Source organism: Eucalyptus grandis, chromosome 8 (assembly GCF_016545825.1).
Source record: "Eucalyptus grandis isolate ANBG69807.140 chromosome 8, ASM1654582v1, whole genome shotgun sequence".
Lineage (NCBI taxonomy): Eukaryota > Viridiplantae > Streptophyta > Magnoliopsida > Myrtales > Myrtaceae > Eucalyptus > Eucalyptus grandis.
In genome coordinates this window covers 43,913,786-43,937,213 of record NC_052619.1, presented here as the reverse complement: position 1 = coordinate 43,937,213, position 23,428 = coordinate 43,913,786, and the positions used below count along the sequence as shown (strand labels likewise).

At 38.9% G+C, this 23,428-nt stretch overlaps 4 protein-coding genes across 4 annotated transcripts; 3 read left to right on the top strand and 1 right to left on the bottom strand.

The window, feature by feature from the left end:
- Positions 1-513: 513 nt before the first annotated feature.
- On the bottom strand, positions 514-2,414 carry LOC120287259 (putative disease resistance protein RGA3). The gene is made up of 2 exons (XM_039300002.1): positions 863-2,414; positions 514-536 (listed from the first exon to the last, which is right to left on the bottom strand). Exons 1-2 carry the CDS (start codon positions 2,412-2,414, stop codon positions 514-516), a joined length of 1,575 nt encoding a protein of 524 aa, XP_039155936.1.
- A 13,098-nt stretch (positions 2,415-15,512) lies between these two features.
- Positions 15,513-17,593, top strand: LOC104417249 (1-aminocyclopropane-1-carboxylate oxidase homolog). The gene is made up of 3 exons (XM_039300001.1): positions 15,513-16,014; positions 16,723-16,820; positions 17,342-17,593. Exons 1-3 carry the CDS (start codon positions 15,513-15,515, stop codon positions 17,591-17,593), a joined length of 852 nt encoding a protein of 283 aa, XP_039155935.1.
- Positions 17,594-18,404: 811 nt separating this feature from the next.
- Positions 18,405-20,808, top strand: LOC104414540 (1-aminocyclopropane-1-carboxylate oxidase homolog 1). Its single transcript, XM_039299191.1, has 4 exons — positions 18,405-19,129; positions 19,643-19,964; positions 20,343-20,590; positions 20,787-20,808. The coding sequence occupies exons 1-4, from the start codon at positions 18,588-18,590 to the stop codon at positions 20,791-20,793; spliced, it is 1,119 nt and encodes a 372-aa protein (XP_039155125.1). The 5' UTR covers positions 18,405-18,587; the 3' UTR covers positions 20,794-20,808.
- A 568-nt stretch (positions 20,809-21,376) lies between these two features.
- Positions 21,377-22,538, top strand: LOC120287258 (1-aminocyclopropane-1-carboxylate oxidase homolog 1-like). Its single transcript, XM_039300000.1, has 4 exons — positions 21,377-21,447; positions 21,490-21,586; positions 21,850-22,032; positions 22,191-22,538. The coding sequence occupies exons 1-4, from the start codon at positions 21,377-21,379 to the stop codon at positions 22,536-22,538; spliced, it is 699 nt and encodes a 232-aa protein (XP_039155934.1).
- The last annotated feature ends 890 nt before the right edge of the window (positions 22,539-23,428 follow it).

The window sequence follows — 23,428 nt, the reverse complement described above, 5'->3', positions numbered from 1 at the left end:
TCCACTGTTCCTTCTGATGGGCAATTTGGATTGGCCATCAATTGTTGTTCCAACATTTTTGTGCTATCTATCAACAAGTATTCCACCTGGGGGAATGATGGTATAGAATTCAAGTGGGGACAATAGTTTATATCCACGAACCGAAGTTTTGGAAAGGATGACCATGAGTTGTTTGACTGATGCTTTTGATGTGCTCCCATTTCTTGCATTCTTCCCCGCCATCCTTTCAGCTCTCTGCACTCGTGGAGTTTCAGACTCTCAAGAGATTGAAAGAAGGGGAGTGTGGTATTAGATTGCTTTGGGTCACTTGTCTGTTGAATGAACCTTAATGCATTCAACCACTGAAGACTCAACGTCCTTAGGGAAGGGAGTTCACTCAGGGACGGTAGCTGGCTTAGTGAGTGACAACGATCAATTAAGAGGTGTCTAAGTTTGACCAATTTCCTCAAATCTCTTGGAAATGTTTGAAGGTACCGACACCATGAGAGTTCAAGGGTTTGCAAGTTCACCAAATCAGTGATTGAATTTGGCAAACTCTGGATGGATTCATTCATAGAAATATGAAGAAATCTTAATTGCTTCAACTTTCCTAAGGAGGAAGGAGGGAGAGGAATATGTTTATATTCCAAATACAACACTCGACAATGTCCACAACTGGAGAAAACTTTCTTATAGTCGAGTATGGAGGATACTTTGTTAAAGTTGAGTTCATAGCCTTTACTTTCCAAGAGAAACGTCCGCAATTTGGATGTTCTGAGTTGGGACATAATTTTCTCTTCAGAGAAAGTCTTTGAAATATATGACACGTGTCGAACTCCTCTATCGTTATCTCCTTCTTTAGAATTAATAGTATTGCATTCACCTCCAGCAACTTTTTGGGCAAGATCGTGCATGAGATCATGCACCTTGAATCGTTTGACCTTGTGGACATTGCCATATTTGATTGTTGATTCAACCTCGAGGAATGACCTACATATTAGTTCTGACAAGTAACTGTTGGCGACCTCTTCAAGGTTATCCTCCCCGTTGCGTGACTCAATAAAGCCTTGTGCCATCCAAAGATGGATCATCATATCTTTCTTATAGACATAATCTTTCGGAAACAATGAGCAATATGCAAAACAATGTTTCAAGCATGATGGGAGATGATCATAACTGAACTGAAGGACTTGCATAATTCCTCCATCAACCGCATCAATTTCTGGTATTTGTGAAAGTTCATGCACTTTAAAACGGAGCCATTCAGCTTTATTTTTGCCGTACAAAAGTCCTCCTATAGTTCTAATGGCAAGGGGAACCCCGGTGCATTTTTTAACTATATCTCGACCCATCTCCTCCAGTTTTGGGTCTAACGATTCTACCCCATCTCCAAAAGCCATTTTCCTAAATAAGTCCCACGACTTATCATTAGATAAGCCACGTGGTTCATAGATAACTAATTTCGCATTGGTGATCTCCGCAACTCTACGATTGCGAGTGGTTATAAGTATCTTGCTTCCCTGCAGACCATCCCTTAGCCAATCTCCAAGCATCACCCATTTATCCCGATCTGTATTCCACAAGTCATCCAAAACAAGCAAGTATTTCTTCCCATCTAGAGTCTTACGAAGAAGACTCGGCAACTGGTCTAGAGGCTTATTCTCAATATCTGGATAGTTTGCTGATTTAAGAATTTCTTTGATAATCAAATTCACATTAAAGACATCAGATACACACACCCACATCTTAGGCTCAAAATGTTCTTTTACTTCCCCATCGTTGTACACAAGTCGTGCGAGTGCAGTTTTTCCAAGACCTCCTTTACCAACTATGGCAACAAATGACACGCTCTGGTTAGGGGAGGGAGCAAACCTCTGGCTAGGAAAGGGAGCAAACAAACGTTGTTTGATCTCTTTCTTGTCCTCTTTCCTACCAATTATTTCACTGTCGGGTGCGAAATTTTCAATTTTCTTTCCTCTCCCAATGGCCATTGATTTCTCACTCGGATGCTCCTCTAAACGGAACTCCTTATCTTTTGCAATCCAATCCAATTTATTCCTAATTTCTTGAATTCTTTTAGCCACTTTGTAGGGCTGTGCTAGCTGATTTGATTTGGGAAAGAAAAGGCATACCGCTTTCGACATCTTGTTGTGGGGAGTGACCTTCCGCCTCAGATCTTCGGTTGCGACATCATCCAGCAAGTCTTGTGCGTCGTACAACACGTCCTTCAGCCACACGAGCCAGAGCTTGACCTGCTCTCTGTCCCATTGTTTCTTCTCGGCATCCAAAAGCACAGTTTGTATGGTCTTTACGGTGTACGTGAGACGGCTGAGATCATCCATCGCACCTCGTACAAGTTGGATCTTCGAAAAGATGTTGGAACCGGCGAGTTTCAGTATGTCGTTAGTCAGGGTGAAGAGCACTGCTTCAGCCATTTCCAAAAGGCAAAAGCAGGGGTCGAGGAGTGCTTGAGAGGAGGTTGCAGGGTTGATGCTTTTGTTGAGTAACAATGGTTTGGTGGTGCCTCGTGATCTACTTCGTGCACGAACGTATATAGCAAGGCCAACGGCAGCTCATTATAAAATTCAGTCAACCAGCGGGAACGGAATTGAGCAGTACGAAGACACGCGCGTGCAAATGTTGGGTGGTGTGCGAAAGACGTGTGGGGTCCACAATGAAGGGACTGAAGAAAGAAAGAGGAAAAACCAAAAGCCTATGGGTCAAAAAAGCAGGTCGCCCCTGCATTGTTTAGAGAAAATTTTCTTGTTTTTTTTGTTTTCATTTCCATTTGAACATGAAAATAAAAATGCCTTTGGTCTCGTATTAAGAGAAGTTTACGAACGAAAACCCAAATGCCCTCAGATAATGAAAACTTGTAATAGCTTTCTTGTGTAGAAATGAAAATTCTTATCCAAAGAATAAGAGAAATAAGAGAATATTCAGATTTAACAATTAAAACATTCTCAATCTTTTTGTTTCTCTAAAAAATTGATATTGCACCTTGCTTAGTCCTTCTTTTTTTGTAATTTCAAAATATGTAGCACTGTCTATAGATATCAATTCATACAAATACCTTTTGAAGTAAATTTTAAACGATATTATTTGAGGATCCTTATTTTGATCAATGAGAAAATAACTTCATAATTGCCTTTATATGTAATAATATACGTAAAAATTAGAGTTGGGAGACTTATTGAAGTAATTAATTCTGGGATCATTCACGTTTGTGACAATGAAACCAAAGAGATAATTCAATGAATGATATCACATGTTAATTCTAAATTTTTCAATCACTCATATTAGCAAAAAAGGATATTTAATGAATTATGTTTCTCTTTTGCACATGGGAATTCATGATCATTTAGACATATTCTCATGCAATCTGTTATTATGTCTATAGGGAATTAAAGAAGGCAGCTATGGTTTCTATCCCTTAGAAATTGATGGAATCTCTCAAAAAAAAAAAATTAATGCAAGTTTTGATTCTTAAATGAACGAAACAAAAGTTCAAGAACTCAAATACGTAAATGGCACAAGGACTCCTATCATTACTGTCCTGTTAATTGTAAATTTCAAACTATAAAATCAAGCAACATGATTAGGTTAACCACATAAGTTTTGTAATCAATATGGAAATATTCAAAATGTAAACAAGTCAAAGTATTGGAGATTTGATCGTAAGTTACTTGTCGGGAGTAGTAGTTTAATATAAATATTTTGTAATCAATATATGCACAAGGAATGAAATGCTACCGCTTTAATTTCCATGGAATGCAACGAGAAATTCGATGTAACATGGCCACTTAGCCCAAGCAGGAGTGAGTGTTCCCATTTTTTTTCTCCAAAACCACCATTGTGCATGAGTAGGCTTATTGATGTGGAGGTTGATTGAAGTGAACTCCCGACAACTTTGAGATTGCCGTGTCGTGGAGGTCGACACCCAACATTTGCAAGAACCCACGCGTCTCTTCTTTCATATAACCTAACTTTTGCACCAGCTTTATCTTCTTATTGGGTCAATTCTACTCGCACTTGCCATTATTTTGATTTCCTCCCATCAACATAATGATGAATGAGGGTTAAGGTTTCGACTTTTGTGCAAATGGAACCGCTGTGGACTATTACTCTTGGTTTTTTATTGTAATATTGATTATGATTTCCTCTCTTAACATGACTAACGTTTTCTCTTATGTTTGACAAACAATGTTAATGCAGCACCACACCGCCATATTGGAAAAGGATTGAAAAACATATTGGAAAAAGATTGAAAAACAGTAAGGGAGAGGAAGAGGGAGGGGGAGGGAGAGAAGGGGGCACGGGGTTCCGCCGGGGGGAGATGCCAACACACTTTCTGTTCATTTTCTCTTGAGACCGAGTCTGCCAAGTTGGGAATGGACAAATTATTTCTTGATCCGTTGTGGGAATGGAATTGACCCATAAGAAGATGACACAGGTGCAAATGTCTGGTGGGGTGCAAGAAAAATGCGTGGGGTCCACCTAAAGAGAAAAAGAGGATCGACCCGAAAATTGCAGTCGCCTTGACCGCATCCCAAACGTTTGGTAGTGTGCAAGGAAAAGACGCGTGGGGACTAGAAAAAAAGAGACTAAGGCTGCGCATGACAAAATTTTTGAAACATAAATTGATTTTTTGCTTTAAATGAATTTCTTAATTTCTATTTAGGACAAGTTTCGAAGAAAAGAAACCCGTTTGATAACGACTCAAAATTTCTATTTCGAAATAAACTGTTTCGATAACAAAACAAAATTTTTATTTCTAGGAATAGAAATTGATTAGATAACAACATAGAAATCCTCAAATACAAAATAATAGTCGAAATAATACTAAAACAATATAGGAAATCCTCAAATACAAAATAATAGTCGAAATAATATTAATACATTACAAAAGTTGAAAATACAATTTCATGGAATTTCCGGCATATTATTATCCCTTGCCATTTTATTAGCAATTGTTTTCCTAAGCGTATTTATTTGGTTTCCCTCCTCGGTCAATGTATCGTTTGCAAGCTCATCCTGCATAGGTTCAGATAAGTATTGCGGAAGCATGAATATGGGTGCCATCAATGGCGCCTATACAGCCTTGTCATTTTATCAAAAACTAGTATTATATAAGATTATCAACAAAATAAAATTAATGGTGTAAATGAATATATGAAAATTCTATCTTAAAGTAACGTTTATGGTTACGAATCAATCGGGGGAAGGTCAGTTTATTTTGATTCTCGAATTGAATCAGTCCAATTGCTCATCCCTAATTTCTTTATTGTTGCTCAATGAACCTTTAATGGCCCTTGCATAGCAAAGAGAGAGATTCTCTTGAATCTCTTGCCTTCAAATTAAAATTCAAGATTGTGTAACAATCTAGTTATTTTGATTTTGCAAGAATTTTGAATCAGTAAAAAAATAAGATTAAATTTCTAGGCACGTTTTTATTCATCTATTACGTAAGAACTTTTTCTTCAACTGGCCATGCGCGTGCATTTTCTAGGAGGAAAGAGCCCCATTATTTTTAAGTAAGCATTTAAGAACTTTGGTTGTTTTTGAAAATTGGGGACCCATTCGATTGCTTTTCATCCTAAAGAGGAAGTTATAAAAAAAATTGAAAAAAAAAAAAAAAAAAACACGAGCAAAATAAGAAAATGAAAATTAGCAATAATTTGTGAAATTGTGGTTATGAGTGAATTAAGTTAGCAAGAAAGTGCAATGTTCTTTTATATGGTTTGATTTCAGTTTCTGATTTCTTCAATTTCTCTTTTACGGAATAGAAATCTGTTTGAAATAGAGAAATGAAATTGCGTTATCAAACGGATTTTTCCAAACTTGTTCCTGGGAAAGAAACAGAGAAATCGAGAAACAGAAATTTTGTCATGCGCGCCCCTAAATGAGAAAAAAAGAGGATAGATCCAAAATTGCGGTCGCATCAATCCCAAAACTGCGTAAATTTCGGATATGACGTGACAAATTTAATCGATAGTTATTAAAACTATATCTTTTGGGGGTAAATTACCCATAAAAGAAATTAATAAACTTTCACATTAATTATTTATCTGTGTCTAAATAATAAATGATTCATTGACAAATAGTTGTTTACATCGCTTAGAATAATTAATCAATAGAAAATATTTTCATAATCAATAATCTTCTACGCCTAAAGTTATTTTTGTAAACGATATAAGTAATCATTTTTCACAAAAGTGTTTTTCAAATTGTTGATTTTATTAAAAATGTTTTTAGTATTAACAATTTATGTCTAATATTTTCATCGATGAAGAATATACTTTTCATTCGTTTTGTTGATGTAAATTATACAAACATTCATTTTTGGCAAAGTATTTTTCCAAACATTGAGTTTCAAGTTTTGCTATTACAAGTTTACCTAATAACCATGAAAATGTACCCATTAATGGAGTTTCCATGAATGCATATGAAACGCTTCATCGCCGTGGCAAAATACGAAGGAAAAGCAAGAATCGTCCATACCGACTGTAACTCGACAGAAAAGCTGAAGTTAAATTTCACTGCACCCAAAAGATTTTACACCCGCTCTACTTCGCGCCAAAAAGAATGAGAGGGCGAAGAAATTACTTGATGACGAGCTGGTCGATTTTTGTGGAAACTTTGATTTGTAACTCAAACAGGAAAGGTAAAGGCCAACCACTGAGATCCACATACCATTGTTATGCTCTAACATTTTGCTTTCTGACACCGAGCAAATGAAGTGATAAACATAGCAGAAGATAAACTCTTGCCGAGGGCGCTGAGGAAACTTGAAGGCAAAATTGGAAGGAGAATATAGATGTTCAAACTCTGATAAGATACTCCGACCGAGTTTAATGGGAGTGTCATGAGCCTCAGTTATTTTACCTTTCAAGAATTTATTTAACATGTTACTTGTGCTTGGACACAGTAAGAGTCTTTATACTTTCCGCTGCTCCCAACATGCATTCTGAAGCCATATCATATGATGTATCCAAGCATCTCAGCTAATATCAAGAATTCCTAATATCTGTTAAGAACAAAGCATGTTGCAATAAAAGAGGAATACTTAACACTCCTAGCAATATTCTTTCAAAAGCTAGGGTTATATCAGATTTTGACCAAACAATTGTCATGGATTGCACTGCAAACTATTAGTGTGATGACCACTCAAGGCTACAACTTCATGAAACAAGAAGTTGCAAGTTTAAATGATGGACATCAATATTGGTGAAAAAAATTAAGTTAACTAGTGTTCAAACACACTATCTAAGAGACCATGACAAGGTTCGATTTGAGGATTGAATTACCATTATGTGATGAGTTTGCATTAACATGGAAACAAGTCATGTCTTAGAAGCTATTATGTGTCTTTGAGATGCCATAAGACACATTTTTTTAAAACACTATGTATACCTCTACTGCCATAATCATTCACCAAGAAAACGACGGCAATGACAGTAACAATTTTTATTACAAATTTCAAATTACATAACAATGCAACATGACTAGGTTAACCGCGTAAGCTGTCATTGATGATGTATAAAAAGTCAAAGTACTGGAGATCTCCATGTTTGTATTCCAAATAGGTTCTCCCCTATATTTAGGAAAAACAAATATCAATTACTTATGCCCTCTTAAGTACTCATTCTTTTCAAAGGGAAAAAAAATAGAAACAAAAAAGAGAAGAAATAAGAGTAGCTTAATGCGTCAAGAACAAGAATATTTTTTCATCAATATATGCACAAGGAACGAAATATTGCCGTTTTAATTTCCATGGAATGGAAAGAGAAGTTGAACATAACAAGGCCACTTAGCCCAAGCAGGAGTGAGTGTTCCCATTTCTCTTCTTCAAAACCATCATTGTGCATAGGCTTACTGCTGCAGAGGTTGATTGAAGTGAACTCCTGATGACTTTGGGACAACCGTGCCGTGGAGGTCTTTCACGCCACCCAACATTTACGAGGACCCCACGCGTCTTTCTTTCACGTCACTAAATAATTGCACCTGCTTTATCTTCTCATTGGCTCAATTCCGATCCCACCTGCGGTTATTTGATTTCCCCCCATAACATGGAATCACTGAGGACCATTACACTAGTTTTTTTTCTTGTAAGGTTGATTACGATTTCCTCTGCTCATTTGACAAATGTTTTTTTTTCTTTTTGCAGATATGTAATGTTGATGTAGCACCACGTGACCATCATATTGGAAAACGGGGATGTAGAACACATTTTTGTTCATTTTCTCTTGTGATTGAATCCTAGCAAGGGGAAATGGAATCGACTAAAAAGTAGAGAGGATAGGACAAGCGCGAACAAACGTTTGGTGGTGTCGAAGACCGTTTTGGTGGGGGGGCACAAAAAACGGGCTAAAGAGAAAAAAGATGATAGACCCAAAAACAGCAGATTTATGACCTGACTCGTGGATCACGTAGAAGGGGAAGCCACCTGGTGCAACCTCTGTGCAAGTGAAAATGATCTAAAACTTCAACAGCCGATTTGGTTCGACTTTAGGACTCTAAAGTCTTTTAGCTAAATGCAAATGCATTTGGTTCGATTTTTTGGGCGATTTTGACAAAATGCAATTACATTTCCAAAGGCCCTTATTCCAAAATAGGTCTAGAGGTCCTTTGGAAACTTGTATTTTCGGAATACAAGTTTCGATTATTGTTCATCTTCTCCAAAACTGCCGCACGAGAAGTTGATCGAAGGCTGATGACCGCCAGCCAAGAGGTCGCGTGCGTCGGCGACACGCCGCCGAACGTCGGCCAAGGGTCACTCGACCTCGGCAACCATCGCCGGACCTCAGGCGACGCCTAGGTTGCGCGACCCAAGCGACTGATGGCTTGAATTGCGCGACCCAAGCGGCCGCTTGACGTTGCATGACCTCAGGTTGCTCAACCTCAGGCGGCCGTTGCTTGGGGTTGCCCAACCCCGGCGACTGTCCAAGGGCTAGATTCGCCATCCGGCCGCTAAATCTAACGGTCCAAAGGGTTCGAACTTTTAAAAAAAAAAAAATACAATTTTTTTTTTTTTTTTTTTATTTAATAAAAGTCATTTACAAATATAAATTTTACCAAATTTACATTTCGAAAAACCCCATTCACCCAAAGGTATTTGCATTTTTGCAAATGCATTCCCCAAAAGCCAAACCAAATGGGTCCAACATCTAATGCTGCCCGGTAGACACGTAAGTGTATTTAGACCCACGGAGATCAACAACCTTTATGACTAAGTCTTCAAAGCACGAGATGAATGGTGACCAACTCATGTTTGGTTCAATCATCCTAGTTTGGACTTGCATCTCAACTTGTTCGAAGGGTTTTATTTGGTATTTAATGATCTTACATTCCACGGAGCATGTTTCGGAAAGGTTAATTTAAACCTGAACCAAACTTGAAGTTGAATGAGTCTTGCCCATTAAATCTTAATCCGGTTTCTGGTAGTCTCGATTGCCTATCGTTTTCACCATAAACAGCATGCACGTTCTATCCTTGAGATGACTATATGTTTATCACAAATTGGAGCATTTCGGGGTACATTGGATTCCTCATGTAAAGTGCATAGAGCTAAAAGGAAAGGAGGCCCCCAAATAACATTTTGGGCAACTATGATGCCAATAATAATAGCATCATATGACTAAAAAAAGGGACTAAAGGGAGTTAACCTAATAACTTAATGATGCATTTTCATCTTATAATATTTAGGACTATCTGTCAAGGGTTGATCGAAGAGCATCTGATTCATGTAACGTGATTATTTAGTTTTAGGGAAAGGTCGACGCCTTATATAAAAAAAGATGGTGGCTATATATTTTTTGATATATCAACTTTTTGCTCCATTAACTGGTTTGACATGGCTTTTTGAAAGTTGAAGACAGTATCATATCATGAAATTGACTTAACTTAAAATCACAAGCTTATTTGTTCACATTTTTTTTTTTTTTGGATTGTTGATTCTGGACACATGCATTCAATTCAATAAAGCTCAACTTACAAGAAAACAAGGGAAGCTGTTTGCATAAATGTTGCCATAGAAAAACCTTTTTGCTATACCTAACAAAAGATGTATTTAGAGTATAGAAATTGATGTAAAATAATCTCAACAATTTGCCTCTTACGATCAAAGTATGAATAACCCGTAACTATCCTGTGTGATTTTGGGTCTAGATCTATTGGCAACTAGACTCTGATATCAGTGTTGGGTGGTTTTGAGCCTCTCTCACCTCATAGACTAGCTCAGAGGAGGAAGGTTTTCTCTCATACTTATAAACCGACCACCAGCCTCTTTCATAATCAATGCGAAACAACCTCAACAAAATGAAACTCATCCTTCATCCATTGATGTTGCAATCACAATTTCATGTTATAGAAGTATTTTTCAAAAAGCATAACTGAGGATGAAGAATCCATCAAAGAATCTACATAATTGCCTCTTCCATCAGTAACATGACTAGGCCTACAAAATTTCAGCTCAATAAATGGGATAAGCCCAGAACTATTTAACTACTAAAGCTAAACCACATTCTACAAGTTTAACTATCTAAGAAAACACAAATTCTTGCATAATGTGGATGATGGAAGTGAGCAGGAGCACTCCTAGAGTTGAAGTTGATAAAAAAGGATAGCTAATCCATCATTATCTCTTGAGTACAAATTACTCTTATCTTCTTCTGGCATGGTAAATTAAGTGTATAATCACTCATAAAACAATTATTCCCTAATTCTTTTAAGGCTTGTGGCAAGCCAGCGCAATTCCAAGATTTTTTTCATATACTGGTTATGATAGAACTGGATGGAATTTAAGTATGGTTTGGAGTGCTTAAGATTGGGAATTGGAACGGTGTGGTGTTCCTTCATTTTTCTTTACAATATTGAGAGTGTGGATCACACTGAAAATAAGAATCATTTGGTCTTTGTCTATCGATAGGTATTTTCAATCCTTCCATATACCGATCTGTCATTTCTGAGACAAATATGAGTGAGAAGGCTAATTTTCCATGGAGGCAATCTAGTAAAGGAAGTTCCTCAAAGAGTGGCTTCCTTTCCCTATAACAAGAAGGCTGTTTGGAATAGCATTTTGACAATCAGTAACAAACTGAACGGCTTTGATTCTGGTTCTAGGCACTTTTGTAAGTCTGCCCTAGGGTTGTTAGGCACAAGGATGTTAGGAACAATCATTAACCGTTGGTGATTTCTTGGTTGAGTTTTCTGCAGTCAAGAACAAGGTTGTTAGGAGCGAGACCCTACTTATAATCAATGAGGGTGTCTAAAGGATTGGATTGTAACATCAAATGATGGACCGTAAGATCCCAGAGATCACACCAACGATACACAAATCTTGGATAGTCTTAGGAAATTTGTTAATTATGAATGTCGCGCGACATTAAAACTTCAAAATGGCGTGAATTTATAGTTTATATACCACATGTACAAGAAATATTAGTATTTTTATCACCTGAATATTGAATATACATATTTGAAGGTCGAAGTATGTCAAAGTTGGATCAATGGGATCAGTAGGATTGCATCAATCCGATTTCTTAGCTTAGGATTGGGACCATGTAAAGATCCTAGCTAGTTAAGATCCTTCTTAAGACTCCAATCATTTCTTAAGTTTCAAATGAACTCCGGGCATGGATAAGAATGCATGCCAGCAAAAGCAAGGAGAAGACGAGAATGAAAGATTCCATTCCTCCAGCAGTATTATTGCTGATTTAAAGAAAAGAATGTTAGCTGCTTATAGAAGGAGCAAAACACAGCGTTTACTTCATAACTCATTGACTTTTTTGAGAGAGGTCATTGATTGAAAGTCATTTTTCGCAGGGGTGGCAACCTTTAGTAACTTTTTTACAAGTAGTCTATCTTGTGCTTTCCAATAGAAAATGTCATATTGTGATATTACTCTGACGCTCTGCTAACTGAAGAATTATAAAGTACATCCAAAATAAGGTGGGAAGAAGATGACGGCATGATTTTGACACATTCAGATCGACCTTATATCCAAAGTTCTATGTCAGCCTCTCATCTCATTCTTTGGCAATAGGATCGTTTAAACCTCAAGCCCATCACAAGTAAACATACAAGTTAATGACCCTATCAAGCACCCCCACATAAATGGAAATTTCTTTATTGATCACATACAAACTGTGGAAAAAGTATAAAAAAAAAAGGTCTTAAATCTATTGTATTATACTAATTCAATTCTAAATTTTTAATTGGATCAATTTAGTCCTAAACCTTTTTACAGCAGTACCAATTCAATCTATTCAGCTAATTTTGGCTAGCTGGTGTTGATGCGGATGCCAACTGGTGACTAGATGCCAACATGGACGCTGGCTGGTGATGGATGCTGACGTGGCAATTTTTTAAATTTTTTTGAATTTTTTTTCCTTATTTTTTCTCCCTTCTTCCTCCTTGGTCTATCTCGATAGTCGGTGAGTGAGCCTCTTGTTGGCCACCATGAGGGCCATGCCCTTGCCTTGCCCATGGTCGCAGGCGAGGTTGCTTTGCCTAGATTTGGGCGAGGCCAATCTCACCCTGGCCTCCCCATGAGCGAAGGCGGCCTCGCCCCTAGCCTCCTTGGCCATGGCTGCCATTGTCTTGCTAGCCGTGGGCAAGGTTGAGCAAGGGCTTCGTGGCCCTCACCCATGCGAGGCTTGTTGGCCATTGGGAGGACAGTCCAAGGAGGAAGAAAGCAGAAAAGAAAAGGAAAAAGAAAAGAAAAATTAATAAAAAAATGAAAAAGTAAAATAAAAAGATTTACTAAAAATATCATGTTATGCGTTCATCCCGGCCATTGGTCCACGTCCACATCAACATCCAACCACTAGCGTAGTCCACATTAGCACTGGCTGGCCAAAATTGGTCATATGGACTGAATAAATACAAATGTGAAAATGTTTGGATTGAATTGGTTCAATTGAAAAGTTTATGATTGAATTTGTATCAATGCAATAAGTTTATGATTTTTTTGGTACTTTTCCCTACAAATTGCGCCTTGTATAAAAAACTCCTAAAGCAAAAAGGACCAATATATTTACTATTGATCCAAGCTTTAGAGAGGAAAAGTACCAAAAAAGTCATATAAACTCATCACATTAGTACCGATTAAGCTATAAACCTTTTAATTAGACTAATTTAATCCTAAAACTAGTGCCGACCGTGCCAAGTAGGAGGTCGGCATCAACATCGGCGAATTTTTGGCTTAAATTGGCAGGATGGGCTAAATTTGTACTAATGTGAAAATGTTTAGAATTAAATTAGTTAAATTGAAAAATTTATAACTGAATTGGTATCAATGCAATAGGTTTAGAATGTTTTTTTTTGTACTTTTCCCTATTTTAGAGCTTAAGAAAAGGCCACCAATTGCTCAATGAGTTCTCCAAAAAAACATTAATCCTGGCAAATTTAGGTTTCCTCTTATCAACCTAAATAATATTACATTAATTGAAGACCTTAAAGGTCCTTTCTTGGAGTAACCTTTAGCTATAGAAATGGTATACTGCCTCTCTCAATTATAGAGTATAAAAAAGAAACCTTTTCCTAACGATAAATGAAGTAAAACGAGCCAATGAACCACAGTAGAAAATAAAGAACGGTGGGAAGAAACCACACTACAATTATTTTCGCCTTAGCGTCTCTTGCTCTCATTCAGAGAATTGACAACTAAGACAGAAGTTGATGCCCCAACGACAACATTTTCCTTTTAATTGCTAACGAACGAGGCTTAAACATAGGCCTTCAAACAAGTGGATTGGGTTGAAAATGCTTTGACCCAAATTTACCAATTTAATCCATATCACAATTTATTACAATATAATTTTAACGAAACATACCCAACCTAATTCAGACTCAACTCAAATTGGACCCGATCTAGTCTCCAATTCCTAGCGATTTTTCTTCTTAAATTTTTGCTTTCGAAGAATGGGCGAGCAATTTTGTGGATTGGCTTGCCTGAGACGGTGAGAGGGCTCGAGTTGGGTTTGAGAGTAGGGTTATGGATGGCGGCATGAAAATGGCAGTGAGGCGAAGGGTGGTGGAAACAAAAGATTATTTGGGTCAGTCCAGCCCAACCCAAAGGCAGAGAGAAGCCGAGGCCTTTATCCAATTTTGGGGCGTTATGTATTATATAGTACTAGGTTTTTTTTTGGGTTTCCATATTTTAGAACCAGTTGAAGTAGATTTGTTGTAATTTAGTTGGTATTTTGGAAAATTATTTAAGTTTAATGAAGCTTTTATATTTATGATATCGACAAAGTGAAAATATTACAATGCTCATTTTTAAGTAACGAATCTCTAGTTTCCAGTATACATATTCTTATAATTTGAGACATTTTTGTACACTACATATATAGTATTGCAACATTGCGATTATCTTAATTTTTATTTTTATTTTTTTTGTCTAACATACATTAATTACTTTATATGTTTTTATGTCATAATATCTAATATAGGGCTGTTGACGGGAGTATCAAAATTTAAATACTACTTACATTATTTTGCTTCTAACTCTTTTCTCAAGGGTAAATTATGTGGGGAAAATAGCATACGTGTTACCTGATCTTTCGCAATTTATGATTTCCATTTTTGCTTTGTTTAGAGTTTTAAATAGTCATCATATAATTAGTTATTAATTCATGAACCTTTCCACTATTTTGTGCATCAATCACGTTCTCTCATATATTTGAAAAAGAAGGAATGAATGAAAATAAATTTTATTTGCTAGGAAAACGATTAATTACTTGTGGCTTATAATTCATATGTTTAACAATCAATTAATCTCCTTCTATTTTTCACCATACCTCATTTTATTAAATATAATGTTTCAATAGTTTAGTAAAAACTTACAAGCTCTTCCGTATAGTTTGCATCAATCATGTTTATGCATAAATGTGAAAAAAGAACTCAAGTAAGGAATGAATGAAATAATATTGGATTTCCTCTTGTTAGGAAATTAATTAATTACTTATGATTTTAATTAATATATTTAAATAATTAATTTATCTCTTCTTATTTCTCCTCATTCTTCATTTTATTAAATATAATGTTTCGATAGTTAAGTCGATAGTTAAGTAAACATTTTTGAACTCTTTACATAGCCCCCAGGTCAATTAATCATGTTTTTTTTTTTCTTTTATAAAAAAAAAAGATGATAATGCACAAGATTTGGACAAGCAACTATCAAAGTCTATCGTATCCAACCATGTAATAATCCCAATTGGAAAACGTTTTCCCTCCCTATTCTTCTTGAAGATACCGTTAACATGTGCTTTTATGGATGGCGACAAACACTTTCTTAGTCAAGAAACAAGGAATTCTTAAGTTGCCAACTCCTAGCGTTTGACATCTTCTTGGGCCAAATTTCATTTAAAAGAAAACTCAACTCTTGACAACCTTCATGTCCCTTGTGTTTAGCTTCTTCTCTAAATAAAAAATGGTGGATATCCAATACCACCACTACATAACCACGTAAAGTGAACTTCATCAAGACCCAACTTGCTCAAATACAGTAAGGCCTCGTGACAGAACACACAATGGTCACCACCGCAGACACCGAACATGACCAAGTGAGCGAATTGAGAGCATTCGATGAGACTAAGGCTGGAGTCAAAGGCCTTGTAGATGCCGGGATCACCCAAGTCCCCCACATATTTGTCCGGCTGCCTGACAGCATGGCCTGCAGTGATGATCGCGTGGACATCCCGGTGATCAACCTAGGATGCGCAAATGCAGGCCCCGCCTGTCATAAGGAGACAGTGCAGAATATCGGGCAAGCAATGGGAAAATGGGATTTCGTCCAGGTGATCAACCATGGGGTCCATGAGAGCCTCTTGGAGGAGGTGATAGAGGGTCACGCAGGTTCTTTGAGCAGAATACAGAGGCCAAGAAAGGATCATACACCAGAGATTTTACGAAAGGGTCATGTACAACAGCAACATGCCCTTTATAATTCGATAGCCGCTGATTGGAGGGACAGTATATTTTGCTCCATGGGACCAGAGCCCCCCAGCCCCAGTAGTTGCCCGAAGCTTGCAGGTGAGCCAATGGCTTTCTCTTGGCGTCTTTCAACTTTCAGAAAAGGGAAATTTATGAACAAATTCACAAAGTTAATTGATAAAGATAGTTTGCTTGCATTGCCTTAGTTCATATAGGTGCAAGGTGACTGCTTTTCACTGAATAATACTTGATAACCTTTTTTATTTTACTTTTTTTCCTCCTTGAATCAAGGGCACTGAGGAAATGAAAACTAGCAAGTGAATGAAACTTGAGTTATTCACGTACCTTTCTCATTACAATGGATCAGTAAGAATAGATTGATCATGCGGTTGTTTTGTTCTTTTTGGGCAGAAAATAGGATGTTCCTTGATGGTTGACTTATTTGCATTCTTGCGATAGCAATACCAAGCTTTTGCCCCTGAAATTGATACAAAATACCAATGCACTTTCTGGCATTCTCCAGGAATCTGTCCAACCATACTTTTACGGCATCAGTTTTTTGATGCATCGAAAATTCTCTGGCAGAGAAATACTGATGGAGTACTCAAAGCATGTGATGAGACTGGGCTCTTGTCTGTTTGAGCTCTTATCAGAAGCGCTAGGACTCCCACCCAAATCACAGAGATGGATTGTGGAAATGGACACTCGATCATGTGCCACTACTATCCGCCATGGCCCCAACCCAAGGTTGACCCTGGGTGTGACAAAGCATTCAGACAACGACTTCCTCACAATTCTCCTCCAAAGTCAAATTGGAGGACTTCAAGCGCTTCATGAAAACAAGTGGATCTAACGTTCCTCCAATAGCTGGAGCGCTAATGATCAACATCGAAGATCTTTTGGAGGTAATTAGCTTAGGCCAGATATCATTGTTTATCTCTGAACTTCTGTAAAACGGTGTTTTGATTGGTCAACAGACGGCAATCCTCTTCTCGCCCTTATTACTGTACTTCCTCATGTGCTAAGCTAGTTAAAGCTCTTAAGAATTTACCAAGGCATCTTCCTAGCAATAACAAAATTTCTTCATAATCTGACCTCTCTTTGGTAGGATGAATCTGCATTTACCATTCCCGAATGCCTTGTGCATCAAGTATGCTAACAGAGCTATTTGACTGATCCAAACTTGATATTAACTTGGTTGTATCATGCCAGCCCTCACATGGACAGGCTCAAAATTGTCTAAATGAGATATGTATGTGAAGCACTTTTCACAGGAACAGTAAATGTGGGTCCTAGAAATTCTGCAGTTTTCTGTAAACATCAACATGAAGATTGCAATCATAGAAGTACTTAGAATATATATCCATTCATTTCTGACCTGAGAACTGACAGACTGAGAACGGTTCACTAATTGTTGCATGCGCAGCTCATAATGAATGACCAGTTTAAGAGTGTCGAGCACCGAGTCATGGCAAACAAGAGAGGCCCGAGAGTGTCAGTGGCGTGCTTTTTCGGCCACACTCCTCAGCCATCTTCAAGGCTGTATGGACCCATCAAGGAATTAACACCAGCAGACAACCCACCAATCTACAACGAGACTACACTACCAAACTACACTGCCCATTACATTTCCCAGGGTGTACGTGGAACTTCTGCCCTTCCTGATTTCAAGCTGTAGACCTTGTAGACAGGAAGATGAGAAGATAACAGGCGGAGGATATTCATAATTAGGTGGAATTTCTCTTCATTAGCTCTATTAGTGGAGGGGCAACTTTTTTATGGGGTCTTCTTCATGTGTGTATTTGAAAATAAAAGTCCATCCATATGTTCATCTATGTAAAACTATCAAAGAACGGGATTGCCTCTCTTCACTGCTCAGTCGCTTATGCTTATATTGCTTCATTTGATAGCACCTACATAACTCTCAAAAACAAAGATCCTTTTCAAACAAAGCTGAACCTGAAAAAGAACACAAAACAGGGGGAGAGGAAGATTAATACATACCCCTCTCAAATGGAAAGAAAGATGCTATCTTTAGATAAACCTGTGTTGAATACTTGTATGTCAGTTAAAACACTAGTCTACCATGAGAAAAATCTGCACTTTCGGGAATATTTCTGTTTGGTTCAGCTTCAACTTCCACTTTGTATATTGACGGCAAGGATAAAAAGTGGAATTCTTGCCAGCCTTCAACTTGCTCAACAACAACCAGAATCAACCGCAAGGCAAAAATCTATGTACACTTAGACGACAATGAATCGTCCTGTCATCTATCAATGGTCAACTCTGTCCTAACAGATATTTTTCTTTCCATAAATTGCAAAACTTGTGTACTAGCCGCCTGGTCCCCCAAAGAATCAGCCACTATTAAACAGCATTGTCATTTTTCTAAGCACGTGGTAGCTCACAGGCTATGACTTTCTCCTTCCATTTTTATGGACCTCATTATTCTAAAGTCAAATGGAACAACCCAACGTGATGTCACTGTTATCTTATCTCCATCTCTCAGCTATAAAAAGGGGCTGCTCATGTCATGCATTGCTGTGTCTCCATAACATTCAATTCATAATTTAAGCTCGTATCCAGCAAATTCAAATTCACAGAGAATTGAATTGCAGTAGAGAGAGAGAGAGAGAGAGAGAGAGAGAGAGAGAGAGAGAGAGAGAGTACCGATGCCTACCATCAATTTGGCCTCCGACTCCGGCGAGCAGAGCTACGACAGAGCGAGCGAGCTGCAAGCGTTCGACGACTCGAAAGCCGGCGTCAAAGGCCTCGTCGACGCCGGGATCACCGAAGTCCCCAGAATCTTCATCCGACCGGACGAGACATCCGAAGACAGCTCCGGATCGAGCGGCGGTACCGAGAATCTCAGCGTCCCGGTCATCGACCTCGGCGGGATCGACCGCGACCCGGCCAAGAGGAAGGAGGCGATCGAGAGGATGCGGCGCGCGTCGGAGACGCTGGGGTTCTTCCAGGTGGTGAACCACGGGGTCCCGGCGGCCGCGATGGAGGAGATGAAGGAGGGGGTGAGGCGGTTCTACGAGCAAGACGACGAGGCGAAGAAGGCGTTCTACACGCGGGACGTGACGAGGAAGGTGGTGTACAACAGCAATTTCGACCTGTACACGGCGGCGGTGGCTAACTGGAGGGACACCTTCTTCTGCTACATGGCGCCGAGCCCGCCGTCGCCGGAGGAGCTGCCGGAGGTTTGCAGGTAACGTGCCGTCCATCCCGGAGTCGCCGATGCCATTTTCACCTGCGACGTTACAAAATATGTTGTTTTTCACAGAGACATAAAGTCACAAAGCCGCCTTTTTACCTTTGGGATGACTTTCTTTTTTAAATCTAATTCTATTTCACTGAAATACCTAAAAAATCTCAATATAAAAAGTAAATTTAGGGATAAATATACTAAAAATCCTAACATTTTTCATGAAAGTGCAATTTAATTCTAAAATTTTTAAAAAGAATAATTAACTTGCAAAACTTATTATGAAAATTTATGCATCAAGTTTTAAAATATATCGTAAAAGTACCATCGAATCTTAAAGTTTTCAAAAAGTGAAATTAACGAAATGACTTGATTAAACAAATTTGACAAGTTTTATGATTTGAGAGTATTTTTTTTAATATGTTTTTGTAATAAGTTTTATGCCTTCCAATATACTTATTCCATAATTTTTATAAGTGGATCTAGCCTAAATGACTTTCATGACTAAAATTGTAGGGACATACTGATGGACTACTCCAAACAAGTGATGAGCTTAGGTGGGTTGCTGTTTGAGCTCTTGTCTGAGTCTCTTGGGTTGAGATTGGATCGCCTCCCGGAGATGGACTGCGCGGAGGGCCTCGTGGTCATTTGCCACTACTACCCGGCATGCCCAAGGCCTGAGCTGACGATGGGGACGAGCAAGCACTCCGACAATGACTTCCTCACGGTGCTCCTGCAGGACCATATCGGAGGCCTCCAAGTCCTCCATGACAACCGCTGGGTTGATGTTCCTCCAGTCCCTGGAGCTCTGGTGGTCAATGTCGGTGACCTCCTACAGGCAAGTTTCTCTTGTTGTTTGATTTGATTCGACCCTATTTTTATATCAAGCGATATTAGACGTAACATTTAACCACTTGCAAGCAACCCTTGGATCAATGAAAATGACGTCACCATGTCACTTGTCTTTAGGGAAAATACTGCTGGAAGTTAATTTCGAAGGGCATTGACAAAGCATTGCTAGCACATGATCTGATATCGCCGAATACAAAGTACCGAGTCAATTATCAAAACACCCGAAATTGATGTGAACAGCATGGGCGATGACTCGGGGATCCTGGGAGATACTCTTTGCCAAGGGATTTCTTGCCCTTGGTGAGCATTTTGGTAACGGGGTGGATGCTAATGATGTCTGTCCCTCTTATTTTCTTCCTTTCAGCTCATAACGAACGACAAATTCAAAAGCGTGGAGCACAGAGTGTTAGCAAACCCGGTGGGGCCGAGGATCTCAGTGGCCTGCTTTTTCAGCACAAGCTTCCAACCGTCGTCGAAGCTTTTCGGGCCGATTAGGGAACTGTTGTCTGAGGACAATCCTCCGATCTACAGAGAGACCACAGTGAGGGACTACCTTGCCTACTTCAAGGAACATGGCCTTGATGGAACTTCCCCTCTGAGACACTTCAAGCTGTAAACCTTACATTTTTCTTCTAAGGAAGAGATGCACAATACTTCTTGAACAATTAATGGCATTGCTACAAATTTTAGATTTTCGATTTGCTTGCAGTGTATTAGCCACGTCCCTGTAGCTTTGTATTGATTGTCTATAAAATAAAATTCCTTTTCATGCTACCATTGTACCAACATACCATACTTTAATCTGCAGACCTTGATTCGATAATAATTTGCAAATGGGGATTGCACTTGGACATCAGTTTTGGAACTGGCCATGGCCCGTCGGACATAGATATAGATGATGCTCATTGAGTTTTCGAAGTACTCAATTACAGAAGATGAGTTGGCTAACTGATAATTTTCTCATGACTTTGTGCAGTCAAAGATGATGAGCCTGTTTACAATTTTCTGACTGCTTCTTCAACTTCATCACTTCTGTTATTTGTAGCCATTCGTTTCCCAAATGCTTTTCGGATATACCTGCGTTTGACCAGCACTACTTAGAAAATGCCAAACTAAAATCTTGAAAGTCAGACAAACTGGCCGCACAATAATAGCCTGTCGCTTCTTGGCCTTGCTCTTGAATGCCAATCGCTTTCATGGTGATGCAACGTATGTAAATGTTCTTTCTCCTCACTCAAGTGTTTTCACTAAGGAAGAAAAATGGAAATGTTCAGCAGAGATGAAGAAAATAAAAATAAACAGAAGTACGATTGGATATGTGAGCTAAAGATTTTCAATGAATCAAAGAAAGGTATCAAGGGCCTTGTCAATGCAAGCTAAAGGCTTTCAGTGATCCCCATGGCTGTTCTGGAGGAGATGCTGGACGAAGTGTGCCACTTCCATGAGCAAGGCACTGGAGAGCAGAGATGGTTCTATTCGTGAGATTTCACGAGAAGCGTTGTGTACCATAGCAATTTCAACCTGTATAGAGCAGAGGTGGCAAATTGGAGGGACACCTTATTCTGTGTTATGGCACCTAAAGCTTCTGAGGCAGAGGACTTGCCAGTGGTATGCTGGCAAGTGATTCTGCAGAATCTTCAACCACAGTCTCTTGCAATAACTTGTAGTCTTTGCTTCTAACGCATTAGGAATTTGTAATGATTTGACCCGCTAAATTTTCTTGAACACCCCAGTGACATAATGCTGGAATTCTCGAAGTTGTGACAAATTTGGGAATTACCTCGTCCGAGGTCCTGTTGGATGCACATGGGTTGAAGCCGAACCATTTGAAGGACATGGAATGCACCGACTGACTCATCCTTCTGAGCCAGTACTACCCCAAATGCCCACAACCAGAGCTCACTCTAGGAGCCAGAAAGCACATTGACAGCGACTTCTTCACCGTCCTCCTGCAAGACCATGTAGGAGGTCTCCAAGTTCTTCATCAGAATCAGTGGATCGATATGGGCCCTGTGCCAGGAGTGCTGGGAGTTAACATTGGAGATCCGCTTCAGGCAAGTCTCACCTTACTCACTCTCCCTCCCTACGTCTTATCACCAGAGACCCTGTTAGGCACATGAATGAATCACTGAACAAAGCATTTTATGCCTGAGCTCTTTATCCAGCAGGTGAGTGTGCACTTCTAATCACAAAGTCAGACCATTTTTTTCAGCTTATCTCGAATGACATATTCAAGAGCTCTGAGCACAGAGTTGTGGCAAACATGGGGCCGAGAGTGTCTGCAGTGTGCTTCTTTTACATGGCGACGCCGCCATTGCCAAAACTGTATGGTCCCATGAGGGAGTTGATTTCTGTGGGTGATCCGGCGAAGACAGAGAAACCACCATCATGGAGTATAGTTCCCACTTTAGCACGAAAAGTGATGGGACTTCGGCTCTGCAGCAGTTCAAGCTGTGAGCTTGGCAGTGGCAAACAACTGGTGCTACAAATTGGAAAGGGGATGCCTACATTAGCAGAAAATAAACCCGAGCGTGATACAAGTTTGCTGGCTAGTTTGTAACTTTTCATAATCATATTAAGTCTCGGCTTTCATATGCAAAATACTTCATCAATTGACTACGATATGATCAGAGCATGAAGCTCCAATGTCAAGTCCATCTCAACTGATGATCATGTGAATCCCATGTTACCATGGACAGATTTGCGCCTGCACTATTAAACTAAAGAGATGTGTTGGAACAACAATTCAATCTAACAATATTTTAGATTTCTACCTGATGTGTACTTAAGTAGAAAACTAAATCCAAATTCTAATATCGAATTCTAGTCATCCGTCAGGGCCTGAAAGTCCTATATTGAACTTGTTCTTCCAAAAATATCAGTTTTTCGCCCAGACAATGTTTTTTTTTTGTTACCCTACTTCTTCTTCTTCATCTCACGGAGTGATCACGGTTATCTAGCATGAGTAGATCAATGAATCAAGTAACAACAATGAGTTTGTCACAGAAGTAGCAAAAATCTCTTATAATGCAGGAAGCAGTCTCTCTTATCATCTCCAAAACTATAGTTAAAAGGTGGGAAAACGTTACATGAATTAACAAACAAGAATTTCACCAAAAACGGCGACGTAGGATGGCTGAGGGAGGGGGAGTAGGGGAGTACTTCGACTCTATTACAAAAAGAGCTTGTTTCAGTTTTGCTGCTATGTTTATGCTCTGGTGTCATAAGCTCCAACCTTTTCAGGTGAAAACAAAATCAAGAGTTAAAGCAGAAAACGACCTCAAATAGAAAGAGTGTGCTTCCATTGCCGCAATGCTTTGGTGTCCTAAGGTCCAACTTTTGTGGGTAAAAAGCACAGTTACAAATTCAATAGCCGGAAAAGAGACATCAGATGTGCAAAGCGAGCTTTGTTTTTGCCGCTACGTTCTGGTGTCATAAGCTCTAAGCAGC